This window comes from Glycine soja, chromosome 3, assembly GCF_004193775.1.
Source record: "Glycine soja cultivar W05 chromosome 3, ASM419377v2, whole genome shotgun sequence".
Classification (NCBI taxonomy): Eukaryota; Viridiplantae; Streptophyta; class Magnoliopsida; order Fabales; family Fabaceae; genus Glycine; species Glycine soja.
The window spans coordinates 20,507,381-20,532,595 of NC_041004.1; the positions used below are offsets into that span (position 1 = coordinate 20,507,381).

Consider the following 25,215-nt stretch of genomic DNA (forward strand, 5'->3'; position numbering starts at 1 on the left):
ATGGCAAGGTTTGAAGGGCTGCAAAATGAACTCTAACACAATAACATGGTGTGTTATGGGGGATTTTAATAGTGTGAGGTGTGGTTATGTAATGTCATAGGTTTTGATGACGCCAAAACAACATGAAGAATTTTGAACTCGAACAAGTCAAGCAATTAGAAGATTCAAGACTTAGGTTATATTGTTAAAAGGTTTTTCCAATAATTATATTTGGCCATTTGCTTAATTTCAATCAAGTCTTCATGTTTCTTCTAAAAGCGTTAAAATTGTTTTTCAAGTTCTAGAATTAATGCAATTGATTACCACATCATGTAATCGATTACTAGAAGCAATGATATAAAAGTTTTTTTTTAATTTGAAATTACACCAAAAAGTGTGTTTTGAAGAGTTGCATCTTTTAGGAATGACCCCTAATGGTTTACACAAATTTTGTATATACATATTCATCATTTTAACACGTTTATATATATGAGAAACTTTTGAAAAAATCTTGTTAGCAATCATTGTCATTCATCAAGTTCTTAATCAAAAACTTGGTCAAATACACTTATTATTGAGAAACCTTATAGTGATTCAATTTGTAACATTTCCTCTAAATGAGAGAGTGAATTCTTATATTCTTTGTCTAAACTTTTGAAAATGGTGAAACACCCCTTGTAAGAACAAGAGCGTAGTATCTCTTGATTCTTAAGAGACTCAAACACAAAGGGTGAGGAATCCCAAAGTGTAAGAGGGCTCTGCTGTTGTAAAGGATTTGAAAGATAATGAAACTCTCAAGCGAGTTGCTTGGGGCCTAGACGTAGGCACAAGAAGTGACCAAACTAGTATGTAAATTGAGTTTGAAATTCGCTCTTCCTTTATCTCTTTACTTTATTGTAAATTTACTGTATTTATTTATATTGATAGAGATCTTAATTGCTTGTTTTTTCTTTTTTTAATCAAGTTTTTGATGCATTATCATATTTATCATATAAAAAGGAATTAGAGTGTATTAACAAAGAAACAGTTTATAGACTCAATTCACCCCCCTCTCTTGAGTTCATTTGGGCCACTTGGATAACAAGTGCTATCAGAGTAGGATTCTTGTATAAGTCTTAAATGCTTCAAGAATAATTATGGCCACATCAAACTCTTTCTTTCTTGAAGAAAACTCTATAAATAGGCCTCCTATTTTTAATGGTGATGGTTATCATTATTGCAAAACTCACACGCAAAACTTTATATAAATGGGATGTTGTAGAAAATGTCCATTTGATCCTGTTGCAACCTACCCTACGACGGGCGTGCGGGCGAAAAAGCAAAATGGTGCGTCCTCTAAAAAGAAAATGCACGGGAGTCGCAACCAATGTTTATTTAAGGAAAACATTAGAAAAAAAACCAAAAGAGATATGCGAATTTTGAAAATAAGGGTTCGAGAGTTGTTTACACATAGGGAAGGTATTAGCACCCCACGCGCCCATCACAAGGGACGACAACCTTTAATCTAGTGTGCACAACGTGAGTTCAATATTATTTATTTTCCCTTTTTTATATTTTTATTTTTTTGGGGCCGACAAGGGGCTTGTCCCTGCTCCTACGTATCGTCAGGTGCGATGAGGAATTCAGACCTACGTAGTTCTTTAAAGCGAGAAAGTTTGTGTGTTGAGTTGGTTTTATGCTTTTGAAATATTCATTTTAATTACAAACAAAAAGGTCATTAAGGAGTTGGACCTTGAAATGATCTCAAGTGATATTTGGCGGAGAAAAGTTAGTTATGAGTTGGTTTTTTTTTATTTTGGTTTTTATTTATTAGCTTTCAATCTTTTTAAGACAACAAAGTTTTTTACGGCACTAGTGATCGGTTAGGATTAAACTTTACAAATAAAAAAGAGATCACTGATGATAAATGGAGAAGATGAATATGCACACAATAACAGAGGGGACCCCTAAGGGTACATAGATTATATTCAACCCTTAAAACCAAAACTAACCGACTGTTGCACAAGGAACGCGGAACAAGAGAACGATGTAGGGAATGATCACGGTCGCGATTCAGTAGCGTTTTGACTTCGTTTCTTCTTTTTCTTTCTCTCTTTCTACTTCTTTTCTCTCAATTCTCTCAACTCATGAACCTTGGAACCTTTTAACCCCCCCCCCCCTCAACACACCTATTTATAGGAAAAAAGCCATTCTGGGGCGGTCGAAGCTCGCCCAGGCGAGCTGATGCTTAGCCCTAAAGTCTTGCAAAATGTAAAATACTAAAGACATTGAAGTCTTTGAAATGTAATAGACTGAAGACATTAAAGTCTTTGAAATGTAAAAGACTGAAGACATTGGAGTCTTTGAAATGTAAAAGACTGAAGGCATTGAAGTCTTTGAAATGTAAAAGATAAAAGACATTGAAGTCTTTGAAAATGTAAAAGACAGAAGACATTGAAGTCTTTGAAAATGTAAAAGACAAAAGACTTTGAAGTCTTTGAAATGTAAAATACTGAAGACATTAAAGTCTTTGAAATGTAAAAGACTAAAGACATTGAAGTCTTTGAAATGTAAAAGACAAAAGATATTGAAGTATTTGAAATGTAACAGACTGAAGACATTGAAGTCTCTAAAAATATAAAAGACAGAAGACATTGGAGTCTCTGAAATGTAAAAGATAGAAGACATTGAAGTCTCTGAAAACTTTCACTAAATGATAACATGTTTGGTGATGAAACCAAACCCCCAAACCAATCAAAACACACATTTTCCAAAGAATAATGCGACAAATGAGGAATGAAAGCACAAAGATAGAATTTCTCATAACCAAGAATGAGATTAAGACATTTTTCATTCGTTTCTAAAGAAACATTAGAAGAAACACTGAATTCAATTAGATAGAGGAAAATCACTCAAAGGTGTATCAAATCTCTTAGACAGGCAAGTGTCTCCTCTCGATTCCAAATCACAAATATGTCATAAATTGATTTTGCAAGTCATTTCCCATCAAATCAAGGGGTAATGCGCATAATCATCACGAATCAATGGGTCTTTTTAAGGTTGGACTTGTAGGAAATTTTGACTTTTGGTTGCTTTGGGTTTTTTTATGAATAGGAGAGCAGACATAAAGATTTGGCTAGTAACTTAAATGAGCGATCACTTCCTATCCTTTCATGCCTTGACCTAGTTACTATTATTTTCCTTCCTTTTTACTCTTTTCAACAACTTTGTACATGGTTCAGATACTTGTTTATTCCAAAGAATTTGTTTTTCTTTTCTATTTTCCTTTTTTTCTCTTTTCCATTTTTGATTGATTTTTTTCTTTTCTTCCTTTCTTTCTTGATAAATATCTAACTTCCTTCAAAATCCATGACTAGCCACAAAAATGATATAAATCTCCTTTGAAAACACCCTTGCTCTCCTATCCTAAGGTAAGGTAGGAAACTTTCATCCTAGGTTAGTGTTCAAATAATAATCAAGTGTCTGGCTCAAAGGGCTTGCAAATGGAAAAAATAATATATATTGGGAAAGTTGTTTGGACAATGGATTAGAAATAAAGAATGCCCAGATCACTTCCATGAATCATATGTTATGACAATTAGAAATTCATGCAAAACCAATCGTAGAACATATCCATGCAGACACTCAATATAAAATTTATGGTCACACAGTCACTAAAGCTTAGGGCTTATTTCCATATTCAGATCAAATTCGTGTTTCAACAATTGTTTTTTTTATCAAGTCCATGCAAAACATCTGAGTCCATTTTGGTATTCGAGAAAGTCCTTCATTATTCTCATCCTCAAGATACACATTTTTTTTTCAAAAACCCTTTTTGTTGTGTTTTGATCTACAAAATTTTCGAAGGGCACTGGTGGTTGTTTCTTTCAAAAGCACGTTAGTTTTAAGAAAAAGGTTGGTATCCTGGACAAAGTTATAATCCAAAACTACAGCATCAAACATCAGAGCACGCACAAAAATAAATAAAAAATAAACCATGCATAAATTTTCTTTTTTAAACAATCATCACAACAAAATAACATAACAAAGCAATAAATAAGATAAAGACAAGTTCACAAATTTAGAAGAATGCGGTTGGCTAGCTCATCCTCCTTCAACGAAGAAATCAAGCAAATCTACCATATCTCCATCATCCTCAACTCCACCTTCGTCCCCTTAGGCATCTCCTTGAGCATATGTAGGACATGCCTCCTCCAAAAAATTAGGCCTATCCCCAGGTCATGCGACAGTGGCTCTGAACTGCTCGGGAGTAGGCCATGGGTAAGGGTTAGGGTCCTAGCGATGCTGGTGCAGTGTATACTAATAGAAGTTGTCATTGAACTGCATCTGGCCCTTATGGTTTGCTGCCTGCTGGTCAGCCAAATGATGCATGTACACGAGCATATGGAGCTCCATCCTTTGCATGTGAGCTGAGATGGACTCTAGAGATGGTGGCTGATGTGGAGGCGGTGGTGGTGTGTCTATGGCTGGCTGCTGCTGTTGGTCTTGCCCCGACTGTTGTACCTGCCTCGGCATGAATATTTCTCAATGAATGTCCTGTTAATGGGAGGTCGGATGAGCTTTGTTGATGCGACTGGTACTTCATAGAATTGGCAGAGACCTATGATCAATGTTGAAAATCCCAGTGCCCTGTTGGACTTATCTGGGTCTACTGGGTGTGTTAGAGGTGCAATACCTATGAACTGGTGGATGGCATCTGAGATAAGCTATGCCACATGAACACTGATATGGGTCATGATACTGTAGACCAACTAACATTTGGGTAGAGGGAGATCAGAGTTATGGTCACTGGGAAGGTGTTACTGAGCAGGCACATCATCTAGATTTGAGTCAGAGTGGTCATGCTAATGTGCATGATCCATACCCGCCTCCCTGCTCGCTCCGTGAAAAATCATGTCCCGGAGAGCAAAGTAGTTGACCTATGGCCTCTTCATCAAAACCTGAAAATTGACTTATTCTCTCAGCCTACTCGCATCGCTGTCCCTCTTCTAAGACGAATGGATGCCCCAAGAATTGGTTGATAGCATCTGTGTCATATGGGATCCATTGGCCCCGCACCCAGGAGCACTTGTCCAAGACTCCTTCTTCAGTGGGCCAGGCGTTTGCGTAAAACTCCATGACTACTTCGGGATCATACTTTGCCATAGGCTCTGTCAGTTGTGTCCAATGCCTCCTGGCAACTTCGTCTTGGAATTCCATATACTCTCCCTCTGCTAGCTGGACCCGTTTTTCTTTGAGAAAAGACCAATCTTTAATCACCTTAAAACGACACCGATGCTCCTCACTTCGGAAGCGGTGCCTATCGAACTCAATTTTTGCTTGTAGGGTGCACTGGATCCTTCCCCTGCAGTGGCCTTTCTAGCTCTCTTAGCAACAAGTTTCTTCAGGGCCATTTGGATGAGATGAAAGGAATGCAAAAAGTTTGAGGCAAATGTGCACAAAAAAGGCTCAAAGCTCCTGCCACAATGGAGGTCCCGTGGGTTGAGTGATGAAGCTTTTGAAGTTCTTGGAGAAAATGGGGTGAAATCTAATTTCACCCCTTCCTCCTATTTTTATCTTCAGCGTACACTCGCCCAGGCGAGCTAATCACTCGCCCAAGCGAGTTAAAATAATTTTATTTATTTTTTTTAAAAAAGGTTTTTTTTTTGCAAAGAAAGGGTTATAATCATTTAATAAGCTTTATAATTACCTATAAATCCTATGCGAATTCATGAAATAATTCAAAAAGAAAATTGAACAATATCAACTATAAAACATAAAATTAAAGAGCAAAGTTTAGAGATACTAGGTTGCCTCCTAGGAGCGCTTCTTTAACGTCTTTAGCCCGATGCGTGGTTGTAGTCGATGCCTCGCCATCTCATCCCTCCTAATTCTTTTCTTAGACCATGAGCAAATCCGATCATGGACTTAACACTTGTTGGCACCTGCTCTAATGCCTTGACAAAGAGAATGTTAACATGCAAATGTTTAAAATACTATGAAATGCTCGTATTGTCTTTCCCATTTGCTCCTAGGTTTATGCAAGTTGGTGTGGCATCGACCATAACCCAAAATGACTCTTCATTCACTCTTTCTTTCCAAAACACTTAGATGATAAGATGCAGTCGCATGCTTACGGCACCTCTACTGAATGTGTCAAATGTGCAACTTTTGATCGGGCAGATTCGACCATTGGCTTTGGAGTGCTGGTCATGTGAGTGAGCAAAAATGAGAGTGTATATTCATGCCCAATGACAATAAAAAAGTGCAAAAGGACACAAAACTAGAGGGAGAGATACAAATCATCAATCTATATTCGTTAGCATTGCGATTACTGTTACAACAATAGCCTAAGATGTGAAGATCCTAATGAGTCCTCGAGGAGGCCCTGGTTGAGCTCTTGAATTGCCCCAAGTATTATGCATAATATCGCTTGACGACATCAAAATTCACAGGCGAAGGTAGCTCTTCATCATCCATATTCATGAGCAACAATGCTCCTCACGAAAAAGCCTTCTTCACCACAAATGGTCCTTCATAGTTTGGGGCCTATTTGCCTCGGTGATCCTTCTAAACCTGCGTGTTATTTCACAAGAAAAAAAAGAAAAAACTCAAGATCAGTTGAATTTCAAATATTCAAATTTACCAATAGAATACAAAGACTTACTTCACATTTTGAATTGCATCGAAAAGACTATTTATCTCAAAGAGGTTTATGTAAAATTTTGGGAAAACGAAAAAGATTGTTGTCTTATTTGTCAAAGAAAGATAGAATACCATATAAAAAAATTAATAAATCAGTTTGATATTCAAGAGTCACAAATTCGTTAAATTCATACTCTTTTGTCAAAAGCGTTTTTCGCTCTGCTCTAGTATAGTTGTCCATGGCTCATGGCAGCCAATCTCTTTCCCTCAATAAGATTTAATTGGTCAAAACGTGCCTGGGCCTATTCTGCTTCTTCAAATCCCGACTCTGCTAGAATTCTCAAAGAAGGAATCTCCACCTTTAACGGGAGCACAACTTCCATCCCGTACACCAAAGAGAATGGGGTTGCCCTAGTAGATGTGTGTACAAAAGTATGATAACCATGTAATGCGAAGGATAACATCTCGTGTCAATCCTTGTAGGATACGGTCATCTTCTGAATGATCTTCTTGATGTTCTTATTTGCAGCCTCAATTGCCCCATTTATCTTGGGCCGATAAGGCGTTGAATTATGGTGTTGGATTTTGAAATCCTCACACATTTCCTTCATCATCTTGTTGTTTAAATTGGTGGCATTATCGGTGATGATCTTTCTGGGCAGCCCATATCTACAAATTATTTCCTTCTTAATGAATTTAATCACCACATTCCTAGTCACATTAGCATGACGTTGCTTCCACCCATTTGGTGAAGTAATCAATGGCGACTAAGATGAAGCGATGCCCATTTGAAGCCTTGGGTTCGATGGCCCCAATCACGTCTATGCCCCACATTGAGAACAACCACGGTGTTGCCAACACATTCAACAGTACAGGTGGAGCATTAACATTATCAGCGAAGGTCTGGCATTTATGGCATTTCATCACGTGAATACAACAATCGTTCTCCATAGTGAGCTAGTAATATCCTGCCCTCATAATCTTTTGGGCCATGGCATGTCCATTGGCATGGGTACCCAAGGATCCCTCATGCACCTCCAATAATATCTGGTCGGCCTCCTTCACATTCACACATCACAATAATACCATATCATGGTTTCTTTTATACAAGACATCCTCACCCAGGAGGAAGTTGGCCGCCATCCTCCGTAACGTCTTCTTATCATTGTCAGAGGCCTCAGGTGGGTATTCCTTGTCCTTAATGTATCGTTTGATATCGAAGTACTAAGGTTTACCATCATTCTCTTCTTCTATCAAACAACAGTGTGTAGGCTCAACACGACATTTGATGTCGATGCATGGCAAATCTCCGTGAGGGCCTACTTTGAACATGGATGATAGAGTGGCAAGAGCGTCAGCCATTTGGTTTTCCTCTCTAGGAATGTGATGAAGTGATATATCATCAAAGAGTTCCATCAATTCCTTGATGTAAGCCTGGTAAGGCACCAACTTGTGGTCTCTAGCCTCCCATTCACTTTTTAACTGATGAATTACCAATGTCGAGTCCCCGCATACTTTGAGCAACTTGACCCTAAAGTTAATTGCTGTTTGGATCCCTAGGGTGCATGCCTCGTACTCTGCCATATTGTTTGTATAGTCGAAACACAACTTAGCCGTGAAAGGCAAACATTGTTTGTCCGACGAAACCAACACTGCCCCAATTCCATGACCCAATGCATTAGACGCACCATCAAACCACACAACCCACTTATCTCTATCTTCATCTTCAACCTCCTCCTCAAACAAGGCCATAATATCCTTGTTAGGGAATTCTGGATGCATAAGCTGATAATCATTTATGGGTTGTTAAGCTACCAAGGCGCTCCCTTTTATTGCCTTTTGAGTGACATAGACGATATCGAATTCCGACAACAAAACCTGCCACCGAGCTATTCTTCTAGTAAGAGCAGGCTTTACGAAGATGTACTTAATGGGATCCATTTTGGACACCAACCAAGTAGTGTAACTCAACATATATTGCCTCAAACAATGAGCTACCCACGCCAAGGCACAATATGTCCTTTCTAGCAACGCGTAGTTCATCTGGCATGTTGTGAATTTCTTGCTCAAGTAATAGATGGCTCGTTCCATTTTTATTGATTCATTGTGTTGTCCCAACACACATCCCATTGACTCATCTAACACTGTCATGTATAGAATAAGAGGTTTCCCAGACACCAGTGGCATGAGCACAGGAGGATTCATCAAACATCAATTAATTCTCTCAAACACTACTTGAAAATCATCATCCCATTTGACAGACTGATTCTTACGCAACAATCTGAAAAGAGGCTCGCAAGTGGAAATTAACTGTGATATGAATCTTGCAATGTAGTTCAGCCTCCTCCGTTCTTGATTTCATGATCATGTCATCCACGTAGACCTCAATCTCCTTGTGCATCATGTCATGGAATAATGCCACCATGGTCCACTGGTAGGTTGCCCCAACATTCTTCAGCCCAAACAACATCACCTTATAGCAAAAGGTTCCCCATAGAGTAATGAAAGTTGTCTTTTCCATATCCTCTAGTGCCATCTTTATTTGGTTATAACCTGAAAATCCATCCATGAAAGAAAATAGGGCAAAACTGGCTATGTTATCCAAGAGAACGTCGATGCGCGATAAAGGAAAATTATCCTTTAGACTGGCTCGGTTTAGATCTCAATAGTCCACACACATTCGCACCTTCCCACCCATTTTTAGGACTCACATGATATTGGCGACCCATTCTGGGTACAGGGCAACAACCAAAAAACCTGCATCGAATTGTTTCTTCACTTCCTCCTTTATCTTTCGAGACATCTCAGGTTTTATTCTCCTCAATTTTTGCTTCACTGTGGAGCACTCGGGATTCAAAGGTAGCTTGTGTTGCACAATTTCTAAGCTCAAACCAGGCATATCCTAGTAAGACCAAGCGAAGATGTCTTGGTAGTCTCGCAACAGAGCCACTACTCATCTCGGATGTTCATGGACACACAAGTCTCAATCTTGACCTCATTTTTCTCTCCACCAGTGCCCAAATTCACGACCTCTGTCTCCTCTTGATACGACTTCATCTCTCTTTCTTCCTGTTCCACCATTCTCCCCAAATCTGGGGGAAGTCCCTGCTAGTCGTCTTATACGACTAACTTTTGTATAGAAAACATTTTCCAAAACTTGTATAGTTCCCTAATTTATGGTTATTTTGTAGTAGTTTGTAAATAAATCTTTTTTTATTGTTAAGGCTATCTCTAGAATATTTCCGTTAGATTTAATGATGAAATATGTGCAATTTCAGGTTAAAAAGAGGCTAAGTCATGAAGTGCTAAAAGTGACAGTTGAGCTCAGCTCATCAGTTGGGCTAAGCATGCTTAGCGCGACAGAAGAATTTGGTAGAGCATCAATATCTAGGCCCCGCGCTAAGCATGAGATCAGTGCGCTAAGCGCATGCTGAGAAGAGGAGGAGGGATCCCCCTTCTTGTGTAAGGAGCAATTATTCTCTACTTTTAATCTCATTATTGTTAGGGTTTTTCTATAATGGCTAGCTAAACACCCTTGTTGGGGATTTGTAAAGAACAACTGATGTAATTCCTTTAATATCTAATTGGTTATGTTTATTGTGTTCAATGCTTCTTTTAGTGCTTAAATTCTGTATGCTCTTGGTCTGATCACCCATTTGTGTGCATAGTTAGGGGACTTTAGCATTGAGAAATGTATTGTTGCCTTAGAACTTGGTTGAAGCAAGATTGAAACTTAGTCTTAAATGAGGGATCTGAGGATTAAGTTTTGGTTTCAAATATGCTATTACAATAATGCTGTTTGATCTAAGCCTAGTCTTAAATGAGGGATCTGCGGACGAAGCTTAGGCTAAATTAGTCTAAACTTTCGTAAGCTATTTAAGCTGAGCCTAGTCTTAAATAAGGGATCTGCGGACGAAGCTTAGTTTAAGTTAGTCTAAACCTATAAGGGCTGTCTAAATTAAGCCTAGTCCAACAAGAGGGATCTGAGGACGAAGCTTGGACTGGTTCAGCCTAACTAGGGATCGAGGTTTTGTAATTTAGGCTACAATATAAAATACAAAAGCATGATTGATTAGAGAAACATCTTTATATACATCAGCTTTTTTATTAGAAAGACCCAACACTTTTACCTACTATTGTCAATTTTACTTGCATTTTTTACTGTTTTTAGCCTATACTTAGTTTAATTTTGTCTAAACCATCAATTATAAATGTTTCTTTCAACAATGCCTTATTTCTGAATTTAACCCTGTCTAATACTAGTTCCCTGTGTTCAATACTCGGATTCATTTGTTTTAATTTTAAATACTTAACGATCCAGTGCGCTTTCCGGCGAATCGGATTTCCCTTGAACATATTTGTATAAAGAAAAATCGAACCAAAAAGTAACTGCAGGGGAAATCCAACAAAGTATTTATGGCGCCGTTGCCAGGGAATCTAGATTCATTAAAAGAGTTTAGTTCAGTTTTATGGCATTACTTTATATTTATCTCTTTGATTCATTGATTCTTTTTGTTCATATTTTAGTTACTGTACATTCATTGTTCTTTTGAATTGGATAATTGCTATTCTGTTTTCTTGTATGCAAAGAAGATCTACTGCAGGTGATTTGATACCCATTGATTTGGAGATTAACGCCACTTGTAGAAGGCGTAATTCAAAGAGAATCAAATTTTTTTTGTAGGATTTAGAAGCAGCAGCAACTCTAGAAGAAGATCCTCGATCTTCTGAGGCAGCTTCTAGTTTTCCTATTGCAGGGCATTCTCATATAGAACCTATTGAAAACCTAACCATGGCTGAAGAGCCAAGAAGAGTAACCCTGGAAGATTATTCAAGTTCTACTGTGCCACAAATTTTTCACTAGTATTGCACAGCCAAAAGTTCAAGCTCAGACAATCACTTATCCTCCTTCTTTGATGCAACTGATTCAAAATAATTTGTTTCATAGTCTACCCAATGAAGACCCTTATGCTCACTTGGCCACCTACATAGAGATATGCAATACTATTAGGCTGGCGGGTGTGCCTGCAGATTCAATCAGGTTGAGTCTGTTCTCATTTTCTTTAGCTGGAGAAGCTAAGAGATGACTTCATTCTTTTAAAGGAAATAGTTTGAAGTCATGGGATGAAGTAGTAGAAAATTTCTTGAAGAAGTACTTCCCTAAATCAAGGACTGTAGAAGGCAAAGCTACCATCTCTTCCTTTCACCAATTTCCAGATGAATCCTTAAGTGAGGCACTTGAAAGATTTAGAGGTTTATTGCGGAAGACTCCCACTCACAGTTTTTCAGAACCAATATAGCTCAACATATTTATAGATGGATTGAGACCACAATCTAAGCATCTCTTGGATGCTTCAGCTGGGGGTAAGATCAAAATGAAGACCCCCATGGAAGCAATGGACTTGATTGAAAGCATGGATGCTAGTGACATTGCCATTCTGAGAGACCGAGCCCACATTCCTACCAAGAAGAGCTTATTGGAGCTAACCTCACAGGATGCTTTGTTGGCACAAAACAAGTTGCTATCCAAGCAACTAGAGGCATTAACAAAAACACTCAGTAAGTTGCCAACTCAGCTTCATTCTGCACAAACTTCACATTCTTCTATTTTGCAGGTTGCAGGATGTATAATTTGTGGTGGAGCTCATGAATATGGATGTTGTATCCCTAATGAAGAGCAAATTGCACATGAAGTCAATTATATGGGGAATCAGCCCATAGGCAATTTCAATACAAGTGGATTTCCAGGATTTCAAAACAACCAGCAATATCAACAGCAGAGACAGTGGCAAAATCACCCTGGTAACCAATTCAACAGAGACCAAGGTGGTTCATCTACAAGGCCACAACAACAGATGCCAAGTCTCTATGACCGAACCACAAAGTTGGAAGAGACTCTAGCTCAATTCATGCAAGTGTCAATGTCTAACCAAAAGAGCACGGAGTCTGCAATTAAGAATCTTGAAGTTCAGGTGGGCCAGCTTGCAAAGCAGTTAGCTGAAAGACCATCCAGCAGCTTTACAGCAAACACAGAGAAAAATCCTAAGGAAGAGTGCAAAGCTGTGATGACTAGAAGCAGAATGGCGATTCAAGCTGAGGAAAGTAAAGCTGATCAGAAGGCAGAGGGATTTAAACAACAGCTGGCTGAGAACTGGCACTGGAACCGGTTGATGATTTAGTTGAACTTGAAGAAATTGTTGAGGAAGCAGAAGGTGATGAAGAAGAAGAGACACCAATAAGAGACTATCTAGATAGAATAAAGAAGAAGGAAGAAGAAGAAAAAGAAATAAAAGAAGAAGAAGAAGAAAAAGAAAAAAAGTTGAAAAATGAAAAACAAAAAGAGAAGGTTGTTTAGATTGAGAAGAAAAAGGGCAAGAGTGAGGCCAACATAGAAAATAAGAAAGAGGCTACTTCTATTGAATGCAAGGAGGTACCTTATTCATTGGTACCCTCCCAGAAACATAAAGAGGGACATTTGGCCAGATTTCTTGATATCTTCAAGAAACTGGAAATTACTTTGCCTTTTGGAGAAGCACTTCAGAAAATGCCCCTTTATGCCAAAATTTTGAAGGATATGCTAACCAAGAAGAACCGGTACATTCATAGTGACAAAATTGTTGTGGAAGGTAATTGTAGTGCTGTCATTCAACGCATTCTTCCACCCAAACACAAAGATCCTGGAGTTGTCACGATACCGTGTTTTATCGGCGAGGTTGCTATAGGCAAAGCTCTCATAGACTTCGGAGCCAGTATCAATTTAATGCCTCTATCCATGTGTTGGCGACTTGGAGAGATAGAGATAATGTCCACACGCATGACCCTCCAGTTAGTTGACCGCTCCATCACAAGGCCATATGGAGTCATTGAAGATGTTTTGGTGAAGGTTAAGCACCTTATATTTCCAGCTGATATCGTTCTCATAGATATAGAAGAGGATGCTAACATTCCTCTCATTCTTGGCCATCCATTCATGTCTACTGCAAGCTGCGTGGTAGACATGGGAAAGAAGATGTTGCAGATGGGCATAGAAGATCAAAAGATCAGCTTTGATTTGTTCCATGAGGACAAAGATCCACCCAGCCAAAATGTCTGTCTGAAAGTGCATGAGATGGAGGAAAGGAGACCCGAGAAGAAGGTCCTTGAAGTAGGAACTTTGTTGGACCCTGGATAACAGGATGATGCATCAAGCTAGTGACGTTAAAAGAGCGCTTACTGGGAGGCAACCCAACTTTTCTTTCCCTTTTCTATTTTTCATTCTTATCTCTTGCATGTAGTTAGGATACCTTGCTTGTGATTGTGATTAATTTCAGCTTGTTTAGTAATGAACAAGGGGTTTTAAGCTTGTGCGAAGAGATAGACAAAACAAGACTTAAATTTTTTTTGCAATTGTCTATTGTTCGCAACCGGCAAGTGTACCGGATTGTACAAGTAGTATAAAACAGTAAGAACGGAGTATCAAACTCTTGGGGAACTTGTGTTATCTGGCAAGCTATTTCGATAAATAGGCATCTGGTATGAAAATATGACTGTGGTTATGAACATGTATTTAAACTATCTAGGCAAAAAGAAAGAAAATCACACAAGAGAAATATTGTGTAAAAACAAGTAGAGAATGCGTTGGTCTTCCTCATAGGTTCCTAATGCTAAAAAAGATGTTCTCTATTTAACAATGCTCATGCATTCCTATGTTGTCTCCTGGACTGCTAGACCCCGATTCCTCATGATAGCCCAGCCTTGTCCTGATCAAGCCTCATCCGCAGATTCCTCTTGTAAGACTAAACTCAACCAAGACCGCATTAAGACACACATACACAACTAAGTTCTTGTACCCCGATTCCTCGTGATAGCACAACAACTTAGTCCCGTACTATCAAGGACTTTAGAATCAGACCAGTTTCCACTGTTGAATGACCTTAACAAAGCATGCATGTACGTGATCAAGGTAAAAGCACACTGGAATGAAAAGCAGATAGCACAGAGAACACACAAAACATCATTACATAGATAGAAATATATTTACATCAGGTACCTACAGGAAAGATCCAACAGAGGATTTAGCTTTCCATAGTCTGGAAACCTCCTTTACAACAAAGAGAAGAACAAGATGAAAGACTGCAAAAAACACAAGTGGTGAGGATGTCTCCTTCACCTCTAGGATCTCATAATCACTCACAAACTCATCTCAAGCTCTCAGAACGGCTTCCACTTCTAACTCGCGTCTGTGCAGATCTTCACACAGCAAAATCTCTCAGAACTCTCTGGAACTTGAACCTTTCTCTCTCTAGAACCTTCGTACATGCAGAGCTTTTCAAGAAAAGTGCCAAACTCCCTTTGCAAATCTGATTTCAGTCTTAAATAGGTGGCCTTGTTCGTGCTCGTGCGCTTAGCGCAGATCTGGATCGCTTAGCGCGCATAAGTGGATTTTGGCTTAGTGGGCTTGTTACGCTTAACGGATGAGCTGAAGCGGTGCGCTTGATGACCTGGAGCGGTGCGCTTAGCGAACTTGACAACTCATCTTCTTTGGGATTCTTCCTTGCGCTTAGCCATTGAAGGTTGCGCTTAGCGAATTCTCGCTAAGCCAGCAGCTTGGCTTAGCGAAAGAGTGAAAAACAGCACTTTGCCAAAGTTGCCTATTTAACCTGAAATTGACAGAAATTGATTATTAAACGCACAAAACAAAAGTATAAATTATCTATTACCTATATTTAACAAAAAGTACTTATAGTATTACAAAACAACCATAAATTGGGAAAGTTTGATACAAGATACACAGGTTTTATACACAAAAGTTAGTCGTATTCATCGACTAACATCTATCCGCTAAGCACAAACCTTGTGCTAAGCGCTCAGTCTTCACGCGCTAAGCTCGAGCTTGCTTGCGCTAAGCGTAGAGACCCCTGTTTGGTTGGCTAAATAGTTCAGCTAAGCGCACATCACTGCGCTAAGCCCAACATCTTCACTATAATTGAATCTTAATTAGTGGGCTTAGCGTGGATGATGCACTAAGCGCCACTTCTTCTCTGGAAAAATTTTATTGTAGCAGCGCTAAATGCGTTATCCTGAGCTAAGCCCCAGATCTATTCTGTAATTTGAGCTTTTAAGCTGGGCTTAGCGGGGCAGGATGCACTAAGCCCCAATCTCTTGCTATTTTTGAATTCCTGGAAATGCGCTTAGCGCGCCTGTTACGCTAAGCCTGAACTACTCTCTGTAAGTTGAAGCTTGATGGCACGCTAAGCCTTACATCTCAGGCTAAGCGCATATTGTAGAAAATTTTGTGTTGCAGAAAGCGCTAAGCGCAACCTGCTGCGCTAAGCCCCGGATGCTCACTGGAATTTGCAACTTCAAGTTGGGCTTAGTGCGAGGTTAGGCTAAGTGCTTGGATTTTAAACTCAAACGACACGTGGGCACGCTAAGCGCAGCTCTGCGCTAAGCGTACCATACGAATTTCAGTTTTTAAAAACCAAAGGTAGAGGCATTTGGGTATTACCCAAAAATCATTAGCCTCTGCCTTTGCTACCCTTGAGCATTTGTGCATTTCTACTGTGTGTTTGTACTGATTGTCTGCATCTTCCTTGTTTCATTCTGCATTCCAATCACAATCCAAGTGAGTACATTTCCATTTTTATTTTTCATTCTTCAAACCATAGGATAGATGATTTCTTGCTTTCTTAGTTAGTAATGTTGTTAAGTTAGGGTTTTTAGCTTTAGGGTTAGCCATTTTAGGATTTTAAGTATTTTAGAAGCCCATTAGGGGCAATGTGGCTGAAAGGGGTGAAAACCCCTGTGGTTCTGTTTGGAAATCGCGATGAACGGGCTAAGCGCACCTGCTGCGCTTAGCCTGTTCATCGCAACTGTTAAAATTTTGGATTTCCAGATGATCGCGCTCAGCGGACCATGTCGCGCTAAGCGCATTCATCCCTGCTGATGAACGAAAGTGATGAACCCACTAAGCGTGTCTATGCGCTAAGCGGGCCTAGTGTTCAGACATTCAGATTTTTGAAATTTTTGTTCAGCGCTAAGCCTGGCCTGTCAAGCTAAGCACCACTTTGCTTCTGTAGTCAGTCCTTTGAATAAGGCTAAGTGTAGCTACTGCGCTAAGCCCTTGTTGTGTGTCGAGGAGGTTGAGCTAAGCGTGCCCTGCTGTGCTAAGCTCAACTCTCTCACTGTTTTTGAGTTTTTGTAGTTAGGCTAAGCACGCCATGTGCGCTAAGCCTGAGTGTCATTCTGGTGAGGCTGAGCTAAGCGTGCCATGCTGTGCTAAGCCCAGACTCTCTTCTATTTTGAAAATTGTAGACTTAGGCTAAGCCCAGCTTGCTGCGCTAAGCCTAATCTGCAGAAAAATATTTTTGTGTCTTTAGGCTAAGCGCAAGTCTGCTGCGCTTAGCCCATGAATAAATTTCATAAGGCGCGCTAAGTGCCCAGTCACAATTTCAATTTTATTTTTGTTTTTGTTGAAAATATCTTGTGCTAATCTCTTGTGTTTTATCTTATATTTTGTAGATGGCATATAAGAAAAGAAAGGCTCATTCTACACCTTCCCAAGTCAGATATGATCGGTCTAGGTTCACCTCTCAAGAAGCTTGGGAGAGATATATTGTTATAATTGTGCCGAGGAAACTACTACCAGAGAGAAATGTAGTAGTATATTATACTGAGTTCAATGAGTTCAAGGAGGAACTCGAAAAAAGACACTGGATGAGGAGCTGACTAGTTTTGCTGACGGCAGCATTGATGTTGCCATTGTGAAGGAATTTTATGCAAACCTCTACGACCCGAAAGACAAGTCACCTAAGCAAGTGAGGGTCAGAGGTCATCTAATCAAATTTGATGAAGATACTTTAAACACCTTCCTGAAGACCCTTGTAATTCTGGAATAGGGGGAGAATCTTTGTTCTTATTTCAGGTTTGCACTCCTGAGGCCTGATCCTCAGGAGTTGGCTGTTAAGCTTTGTATCCTAGGGAGGGGATTCGAGCTAAACGTTGATGGTCAGCCTTTGAAGATATTAAGGAAGAACATGACCACTTTAGCTCAGACATGGAGTGTTCTTTCCTTTTCTAACTTAATTCCTACCTCCCACACATCTGATGTCACATTAGACAGAGCCAAGTTAATCTATGGAATCATTATGAAGATGGATATGAATGTGGGATACCTCATCTCCCACCAGATTTCTCTTACCACACAACATGATTCATCCAGACTTGGATTCCCTGCTTTGATCACAGCTCTGTGCAAGGCTAGAGGAGTCTAATCAGATTCTAGATCCCTGGAGAGCCTGAGCCCTACCATTAACTTGGCATACATTAAGAAGAACTATTGGAATCTAGATGATCCAACAGTGACATTTAGAGGGCCAAGGAAGGCTAGGGGTAAGAGATCAGAGGTCCCTACTACTTCAACAACACCAAAGACAACAACTCATTCTTCTTCCACAGCTCCAGCACCTCCCATTTCGACTCCAGCACAGACTCTAGCCATTCTTGCTCCATCTGCTCAGATACCACTTCTAGCTCCTTTATCTTTTGGACCCTTGGATTTTTTATTTACACCACAGATGCTTCATTCCATGCTCCAGAGCATACATAGGGGGCAAACCATTATCATGCAAAGCCTTCATGGCTTCATCCATCATGAGCATGGATGAGTTTGACACGCAGGTGGCCTAGCCAAGAGCCTAGCCTTCTCCTTCTGGAGGGAGTGGGGCTTCCGCAGCCTAGGAGCCTGAGCCAGAGGAGCCAACATCAGCAGTAGAGGGGGAGGATGAGTTCACTCCTCCTGAGCCCTTTTATTTTGATGCACATGTACACATGGCTCATGAGGAGGAGACTTCCACAAACCAGATTCCAGAGCCATCTCCAGTACCCATACCAGATGATTCCATGCCATCTGCACCAACATCAGAGCTAGAGCAACCTATCTCTCAAGATTCACCAGTTGTTCATGTGGCGTCCCTAAATAATGACTGGTTTAATAGTAATAATTTAAATAACAGAAATCATGGGAAATTTTTTTTTCTTTTCTCTCTCTTTTCACGGTAATTGAATTCAGAAGGAAAATTATCGCTATAGAGTCTTGAATAGCCAGTTCACAACTCTATTCGGAGTCATTTCTTTCTGATCACTCATAACCTCTAAACTATTTTGCTCTTTCAAAAAGAAAAATATACCAGCCATCATTTTAGGTCGTCACGTGAAAAATAATAAAATGCGGTCGATAAACTCTTTTCAATAAAGTTTGTTAACACTTCCTTTTTAAATAATAAGATTAAACATAATTACATTCATTATCTAAAACTGTCCAAAATATGAGAGTTTGCAAAATACATAGTGACATCCAGAGCAAAGGTATCAACTGGGGTGACTTCAGCCACATATATACAATCATCAAAATTTCTATACAATAGGTCTACCCATCCAAAAATCAAAAGAGTAAACCTAGCAGTCTGAACTAGATACACCTACCCACAAAAAGTATGTAAACCTAGTCTAAGGAGCCGTCTGCTATGATGAAGAGTCTTCACTATTCGCTGTCCCTCCAGGGCCGCTCTCCTCTGTAGAGTCTGCCTCAAATGCTGACATGATATCCTCTGGAGAATCCACATCAGGGAGTGGGTCCTCATCATCCTCTGAAAAGTCAAGAGCATCCACAGCAGGCTCAGGAGGTAACTCCTCTGGGTCCTCTTCAGGGTCTTCTTCAGAGGATGACACCTTTATCACTTGAACTAGCTCCACTAGTCGATATGGAGTAGGTGTAGGTAGTATCCACTCCACAGGCTGCTGAAGCGTGCGTGCGGGTTCCTCCGGATGTACTAATGAAGTAGCAGTGAGTCGAATCGTGCCACATAATCGACACCTCTCATTGCCTTCGAGGGTCTCCCAAACTCCCTCTAGGCACTCCATCACCACACGATCATGGATTAACTGCGCTGCCATCGCGATCTACAAGAAATAAAAGAAAGAGGGTAGACTCTTTCATAAGAAATCTAACTACATACAACAATACAATGCGCCCCATAACGGCTACGCGTAGTCAAAATATCCTTCTCAAGGGATTTCGACTCTGGTAATCGAATACCAAAGTATGTAATCGATTACCAGTGCCCAAACTCGAGTTACACAGCTTCTGCACATGGAAACCTACAAATTACACTGTGTAATCGATTACACCTAAATGGTAATCGATTACCAGTGTCCTATCTCTCTGTGTAATCGATTACACCCAACTGGTAATCGATTACCAGTGCCCTGTTACTCTGTGTAATCGATTACACACGATTGGTAATCGATTACCAGAGACCATTTTTACATCCTGTCTCCATTTTTAAGCCTTGTAATCGATTACACTCCCTTGGTAATCGATTACCAGAGGCCATATTAACATCCTGCCTCCATTTTTAAGCCTTGTAATCGATTACACACCCTTGGTAATCGATTACCAGAGGCCATATTCCAGATACCACTCAAGATTCATAGCTGGCCAGCCGCCACACTAGTCTCCTTGCTTTGTGGACTTTGTTCTTTTATTGGTTGACTGTCAGGAGCTCGCCAGTTTAGGTACGTCACAGGTTCTCACTGACTGACTATGCCCGGGTTGGGTCGGGAATGGTCAAGCTTGGTTTTGGGCAATAGCACCCCACCTGACGTCCCCAAGGTCTCCTGACCCCCGCGACATATCAATAGGTACCACTCTGTGGTCAACAAACAAAAGTAGGAAGACTGACTCTTCCACGCTTTCTCACTTCAAGCTTGTTGGATTATGGGGTACCCGTCATATGTGGTACTAGGTGGCAATCGGGCGTTGGCACAAGTCAACTCACCCACTTTCACAAATCAAACATGAACCCACCATCCCCAGTTGCCCACCTTCAATTGAGCTCACGTACTCCCACGTAGCCCTTATCCTCGTTCCTCACAGCACCGGGTCCCCATCAACCCCTCCAAGCTTCCACAATATCCAAGAAATTCAATTTCCAAACATCATGAACTACCCTAAACCAAGAAAATAGGGCAGAGGCAGAAAACTCTGCCCAAAACACATTCACATATTACAGCTTTCCTTACTCAAATACTCCAGTAACATTCTCTTCATTCCGATTCGTTAACCATTGGATCGACTTGAAAATTTCACTGGAGGTTCCTAGTACATAAATCTACAATTTGACCGTTGGGATCTGCTAGAAAATTTCCAGAACCCAATATGTACTACCTTTCCCATAGCCAAGCAATGCACAAGCATTTTCTGCACATGAACAAAAATTCTGCTGCACAAATTTGACAGCAATTTTCTGCATAATAGGGCAGATTTTGAAATCCATCTTGCCCACATCCAATTTTGCTCAAATTGGATCCTACAAGTCCTAAATCATGTATAAATCATATTTAAACCAAAAACAAGCTTCATACCAAGGCAATTCAAAATCTAGGTACCTAAAACCCATCAATTTAATGGATTTTCAAGGTTTGAGAAGTGAAAATGAGAATGGGGTAATTTTGGAGTAAACTCTCATCTCAAAAAAGTCTATAACATTAATTTAAACTTGCTCAAACTGGTTTTAAGGTGAAAACTCCACCGATTCAAGATTTGACCCCTCAACACCCAATTTACCCTAGAAATGACTCTTGCTTTCACATTTGTCACTCATTTTTCTCATTTGCTCTGCCCAAGTTTTCCTACAAGTCCTAATTGACATTTTAAACTAGGATCACCTCACTTTAGACTCCAATTTACACTAACCCCAAATTTAGCTTCTCTAACCCTCAGAATCTCACACTTTTCTACCTACAACATTGTCATTCTCACATTTAGCCCTAAATTAACTTTCCCCATCATCTTTACCAATTTTACATCAACAATCTCAACACACAAACATCACAAAGCATCATCATAAAACCCTAAAACAGAATGGGTAAATTTGACTCACATCAAGCATGTCAAGTTTAGCATGCTTTCAACAAATTTCTTCACAAATAACTACCATAAGGCATTAACCTAGTAAAACTACCTATCATATCTCCCCAAAACCCAATACCCATGAAATTCATGTGAGAAGAAGTCTACCCAAACCTGAAATTCGAAGTCTCACAACGTAGAGGTGCGCTTCACGACTCTGAAAATGGCTTTCTTTTGCAATTTGGAGTAGAAATGGTGAGCAAAGTTTGGAGCTTTAATGGAGGCTTCAATGGAGAGGAAGAAGAAGAGAAAAGCAACGTGGGAGTCCGAAGAAGAGCTTCTGAATTTTCTGCTGAAGGAAGAGAGAGAATGTGGCTTTTTAAGAAAAATGATTTTCTTTTTCCTATATTTTTTTCTTCTCATAAAGCACTTGCCATTTGTCCCATTTTGAGTGGAACAAAAAGGGGCCCACCTCTTCCCTTTGAGGTGACTTCATACTCAGCCACAAGGAGAGAAAAGTTTGACCTTTTGAATGCTAAAATCCTGCCTCGGTTTGCGTGTTGCTTCTCTGGTTCCAGTTCCTCGCGTTTCTCTGCACTCGTTGGGGACCGTTTTCGAAAGGAGGCAATATATATATCAAAATGCTCATAATGAAACCCTGAGCGTGGTTCAGAGGTTGGTTTTGTTAAATTTTTAGTTGCACGAAAAATGATAATTTTTAGTCGGAGTAGACACTACCATATCATATGGTAATTCCGTCGTACATAACCCCAACCTCTCCACACATGCATGAGATAATAACGAATGTGTGGCACCCGAGTCATAGAGTACATCTAGTAGTTTATCAGCAATCAAACACTTACCCTGTATCAAATCGTCGGAGGCAGCAACTTCTGATCCATTCATAGCAAATACCCGGGAGGGTATCTTTGGTCTTCCACCACTAGTGTTGTTGTTGCTAACATTACCGCTCCTTGTGGGATTAGTAGACCCACGATTGACTGTGTTGGAATTGGCAGTTACCGTCGGTCTCCCAGTCACCCTACACTCTCGAGCATAATGGCCTACCTTGCCACAAATATAACAACGATTCTCCTATGTCTGCTGGAGTTGTGGGCAATTCCTCCTAAGATGCGGTCCTCCGCACTGAAAGCACTGTACCCCAGTCCCCCTTGACTGGCTCATGTTGGATGTAGTCATAGGTTGTTTCCCCTTGTTGCTAGAATATGGCTTCATCCTCTTATTACTGTTTCCTCTAAAAGGATGGCTTCTCTGTGGTCCTCCAAAGCCTCTAGCTTGCCTCTCTTTCATCTTGTCCTCAAATATTCTGCACTTGGTCACCAGTTGATTAAAATCCGTGATCTGCATGTAGCTAACTGCCTGTTGAATCTCCAGTCGAAGCCCATTCTCAAACTGAGCACATAAGTCTTCTTCGTTCCGAGCGTCTTGGTATTGAGGCCAGTACTGTAGAAGTTCATTAAATTTGGTCGTGTATTCTCCAACGGACATGTTTCCATGCTTCAAATCCAGAAATTCCATCGCCTTTCGCTTCCTGAGATCTCGTGGGAAATAATTTTCCAGGAATTTGTCCTTGAAGGCATTCCAAGGAATCACGCCTCCAGGTGCAGCAAATGTAGGTCTCACGAACTTCCACCAGTTCTCAGCTTCTCCTTGGAGCATGAACGTCGCATAAGGGACCTTATGCTCCTCGAGACAACCCATCACCTCAAAAATCTTCTCAGTCTCCACTAACCATAGCCTAGCATCTTCCGGATCATAGTCCCTACTGAACTTCGACGGGTGGTTCTTACGGAAAGCCATGAGTCCCCGATACTCTGCCGGCTCCACATCACGTTCCTGCACTGGAGTTTCCAGCAAAGTTGTGATGCGGTCTAGGACATCACAATTCTGATCCCTACCACGTCCTGCCATACCTAACCTGTAGGGAAACTATTAGTATCCAAGAAATTCTACTGAGAGAGTGTACCATATAGGCTATGACAGTTACAACAATATCCCTATTTCTCTCTCTCTCTATATATATATATACACAACAATTCTACTAAATCAATTACACATTCTTGCTTAAGACAGAAAGTAGAATTACACACAATTTGTGACTTAACGTCACTCCCCGAAACCTACTTCCAAGTTTCAGTGATACACAACATTCACATTGTAAGACCATGGACAGGTTCACTAGAATCCAACTTTTGCTCTGATACCACCAATTGTGGCGTCCCTAAATAATGACTGGTTTAATAGTAATAATTTAAATAACAGAAACCATGGGAATTTTTTTTTCTTTTCTTCTCTCTGTCTTTTCACGGTAATTGAATTAGAAGGAAAATTATCGCTATAGAGTCCTGAATAGCCAGTTCACAACTCTATTCGGAGTCATTTCTTTCTGATCACTCATAACCTCTAAACTATTTTGCTCTTTCAAAAAGAAAAATATACCAGCCATCATTTTAGGTCGTCACGTGAAAAATAATAAAATGCGGTCGACAAACTCTTTTCAATAAAGTTTGTTAACACTTCATTTTTAAATAATAAGATTAAACATAATTACATTCATCATCTAAAACTGTCCAAAATATAGGAGTTTGCAAAATACATAGTGACATCCAGAGCAAAGGTATCAACTGGGGTGGCTTCAGCCACATATATACAATCATCAAAATTTCTATACAATAGGTCTACCTGTGACATCTTGGAAATTTCTACCCAGAATTTTTTAAATGATACATTTTGAATAATTATATATATAAGTATTATTCAGTGTATATATATATATATATATATATATATATATATATATATATATATATATATATATATATATATACTCCTGGTAGAAGTATGTACATTGGATGACCCATTTCTGCAAGGAAAAGTGTTAGATGCAATGGGAGATAAGGATGTGGAGTTTAAGAAGGACACAACCGGGTTAATTAGATTCAAGGGGAGGATATGTGTACCACCTTTAGATGATTTGAAAGTTAAGATCTTGGAAGAAGCACATAAAAGCCGTCTTAGTTTCCATCCAGGAATGACTAAGATGTATCAAGATTTGAAGAGAAGTTTTTGGTTGCATGGCATGAAGAAAGATATAGTTGAATATGTAGCAAGATGTTTGACATGTCAAAAGGCTAAGGCTGAACACCAGCGACCATCAGGAGAATTAAAGCCACTAGAAATTCCGGAATGGAAATGGGAGAGCATATCTATGGATTTTGTATCTAGTTTACCCAAGACTAGTCGTGGACACGATGCTGTGTGGGTCATAGTAGATCGGCTCACCAAATCTGCTCATTTTATTCCGGTGAATATGAAGTATAAAATGGAGAAGCTAGTAGAGTTGTATATTAAAGAAGTAATAAGGTTGCATGGAATTCCTTCCAGTATTGTATCAGACAGAGACCCGAGGTTTACCTCGCGATTTTGGACAAGTCTGCATGAAGCATTGGGGACAAAGCTGAAGCTCAGTTCAGCTTATCATCCTCAAATAGATGGTCAGACTGAACGAACCATTCAGACTTTAGAAGATCTACACCGGGCGTGTATTATAGAGCAACAAGGCAGTTGGATGGAATGTTTGTCATTGATTGAATTTACTTACAACAACAGCTACCAAGCCAGCATTGGTATGGCTCCTTTTGAAGCTCTATACGGACGAAAGTGCAAAACTCCTATTTGTTGGTACGATGATGGGGAAGCAG

General features: G+C 39.9%; 3 protein-coding genes across 3 annotated transcripts; 1 reads left to right on the plus strand and 2 right to left on the minus strand.

Annotated features, from left to right (window-relative positions):
* Nucleotides 1-7,827: 7,827 nt before the first annotated feature.
* On the minus strand, nt 7,828-8,694 carry LOC114405017. Its single transcript, XM_028367716.1, has 2 exons — nt 8,482-8,694; nt 7,828-8,388 (listed from the first exon to the last, which is right to left on the minus strand). The coding sequence occupies exons 1-2, from the start codon at nt 8,692-8,694 to the stop codon at nt 7,828-7,830; spliced, it is 774 nt and encodes a 257-aa protein (XP_028223517.1).
* A 4,453-nt stretch (nt 8,695-13,147) lies between these two features.
* LOC114405018 lies at nt 13,148-13,774 on the plus strand. Its single transcript, XM_028367718.1, has one exon. The coding sequence runs from the start codon at nt 13,148-13,150 to the stop codon at nt 13,772-13,774; it is 627 nt and encodes a 208-aa protein (XP_028223519.1).
* Nucleotides 13,775-22,588: 8,814 nt separating this feature from the next.
* LOC114405019 lies at nt 22,589-23,314 on the minus strand. Its single transcript, XM_028367719.1, has 2 exons — nt 23,142-23,314; nt 22,589-23,045 (listed from the first exon to the last, which is right to left on the minus strand). Exons 1-2 carry the CDS (start codon nt 23,312-23,314, stop codon nt 22,589-22,591), a joined length of 630 nt encoding a protein of 209 aa, XP_028223520.1.
* Between the last annotated feature and the right edge of the window lie 1,901 nt (nt 23,315-25,215).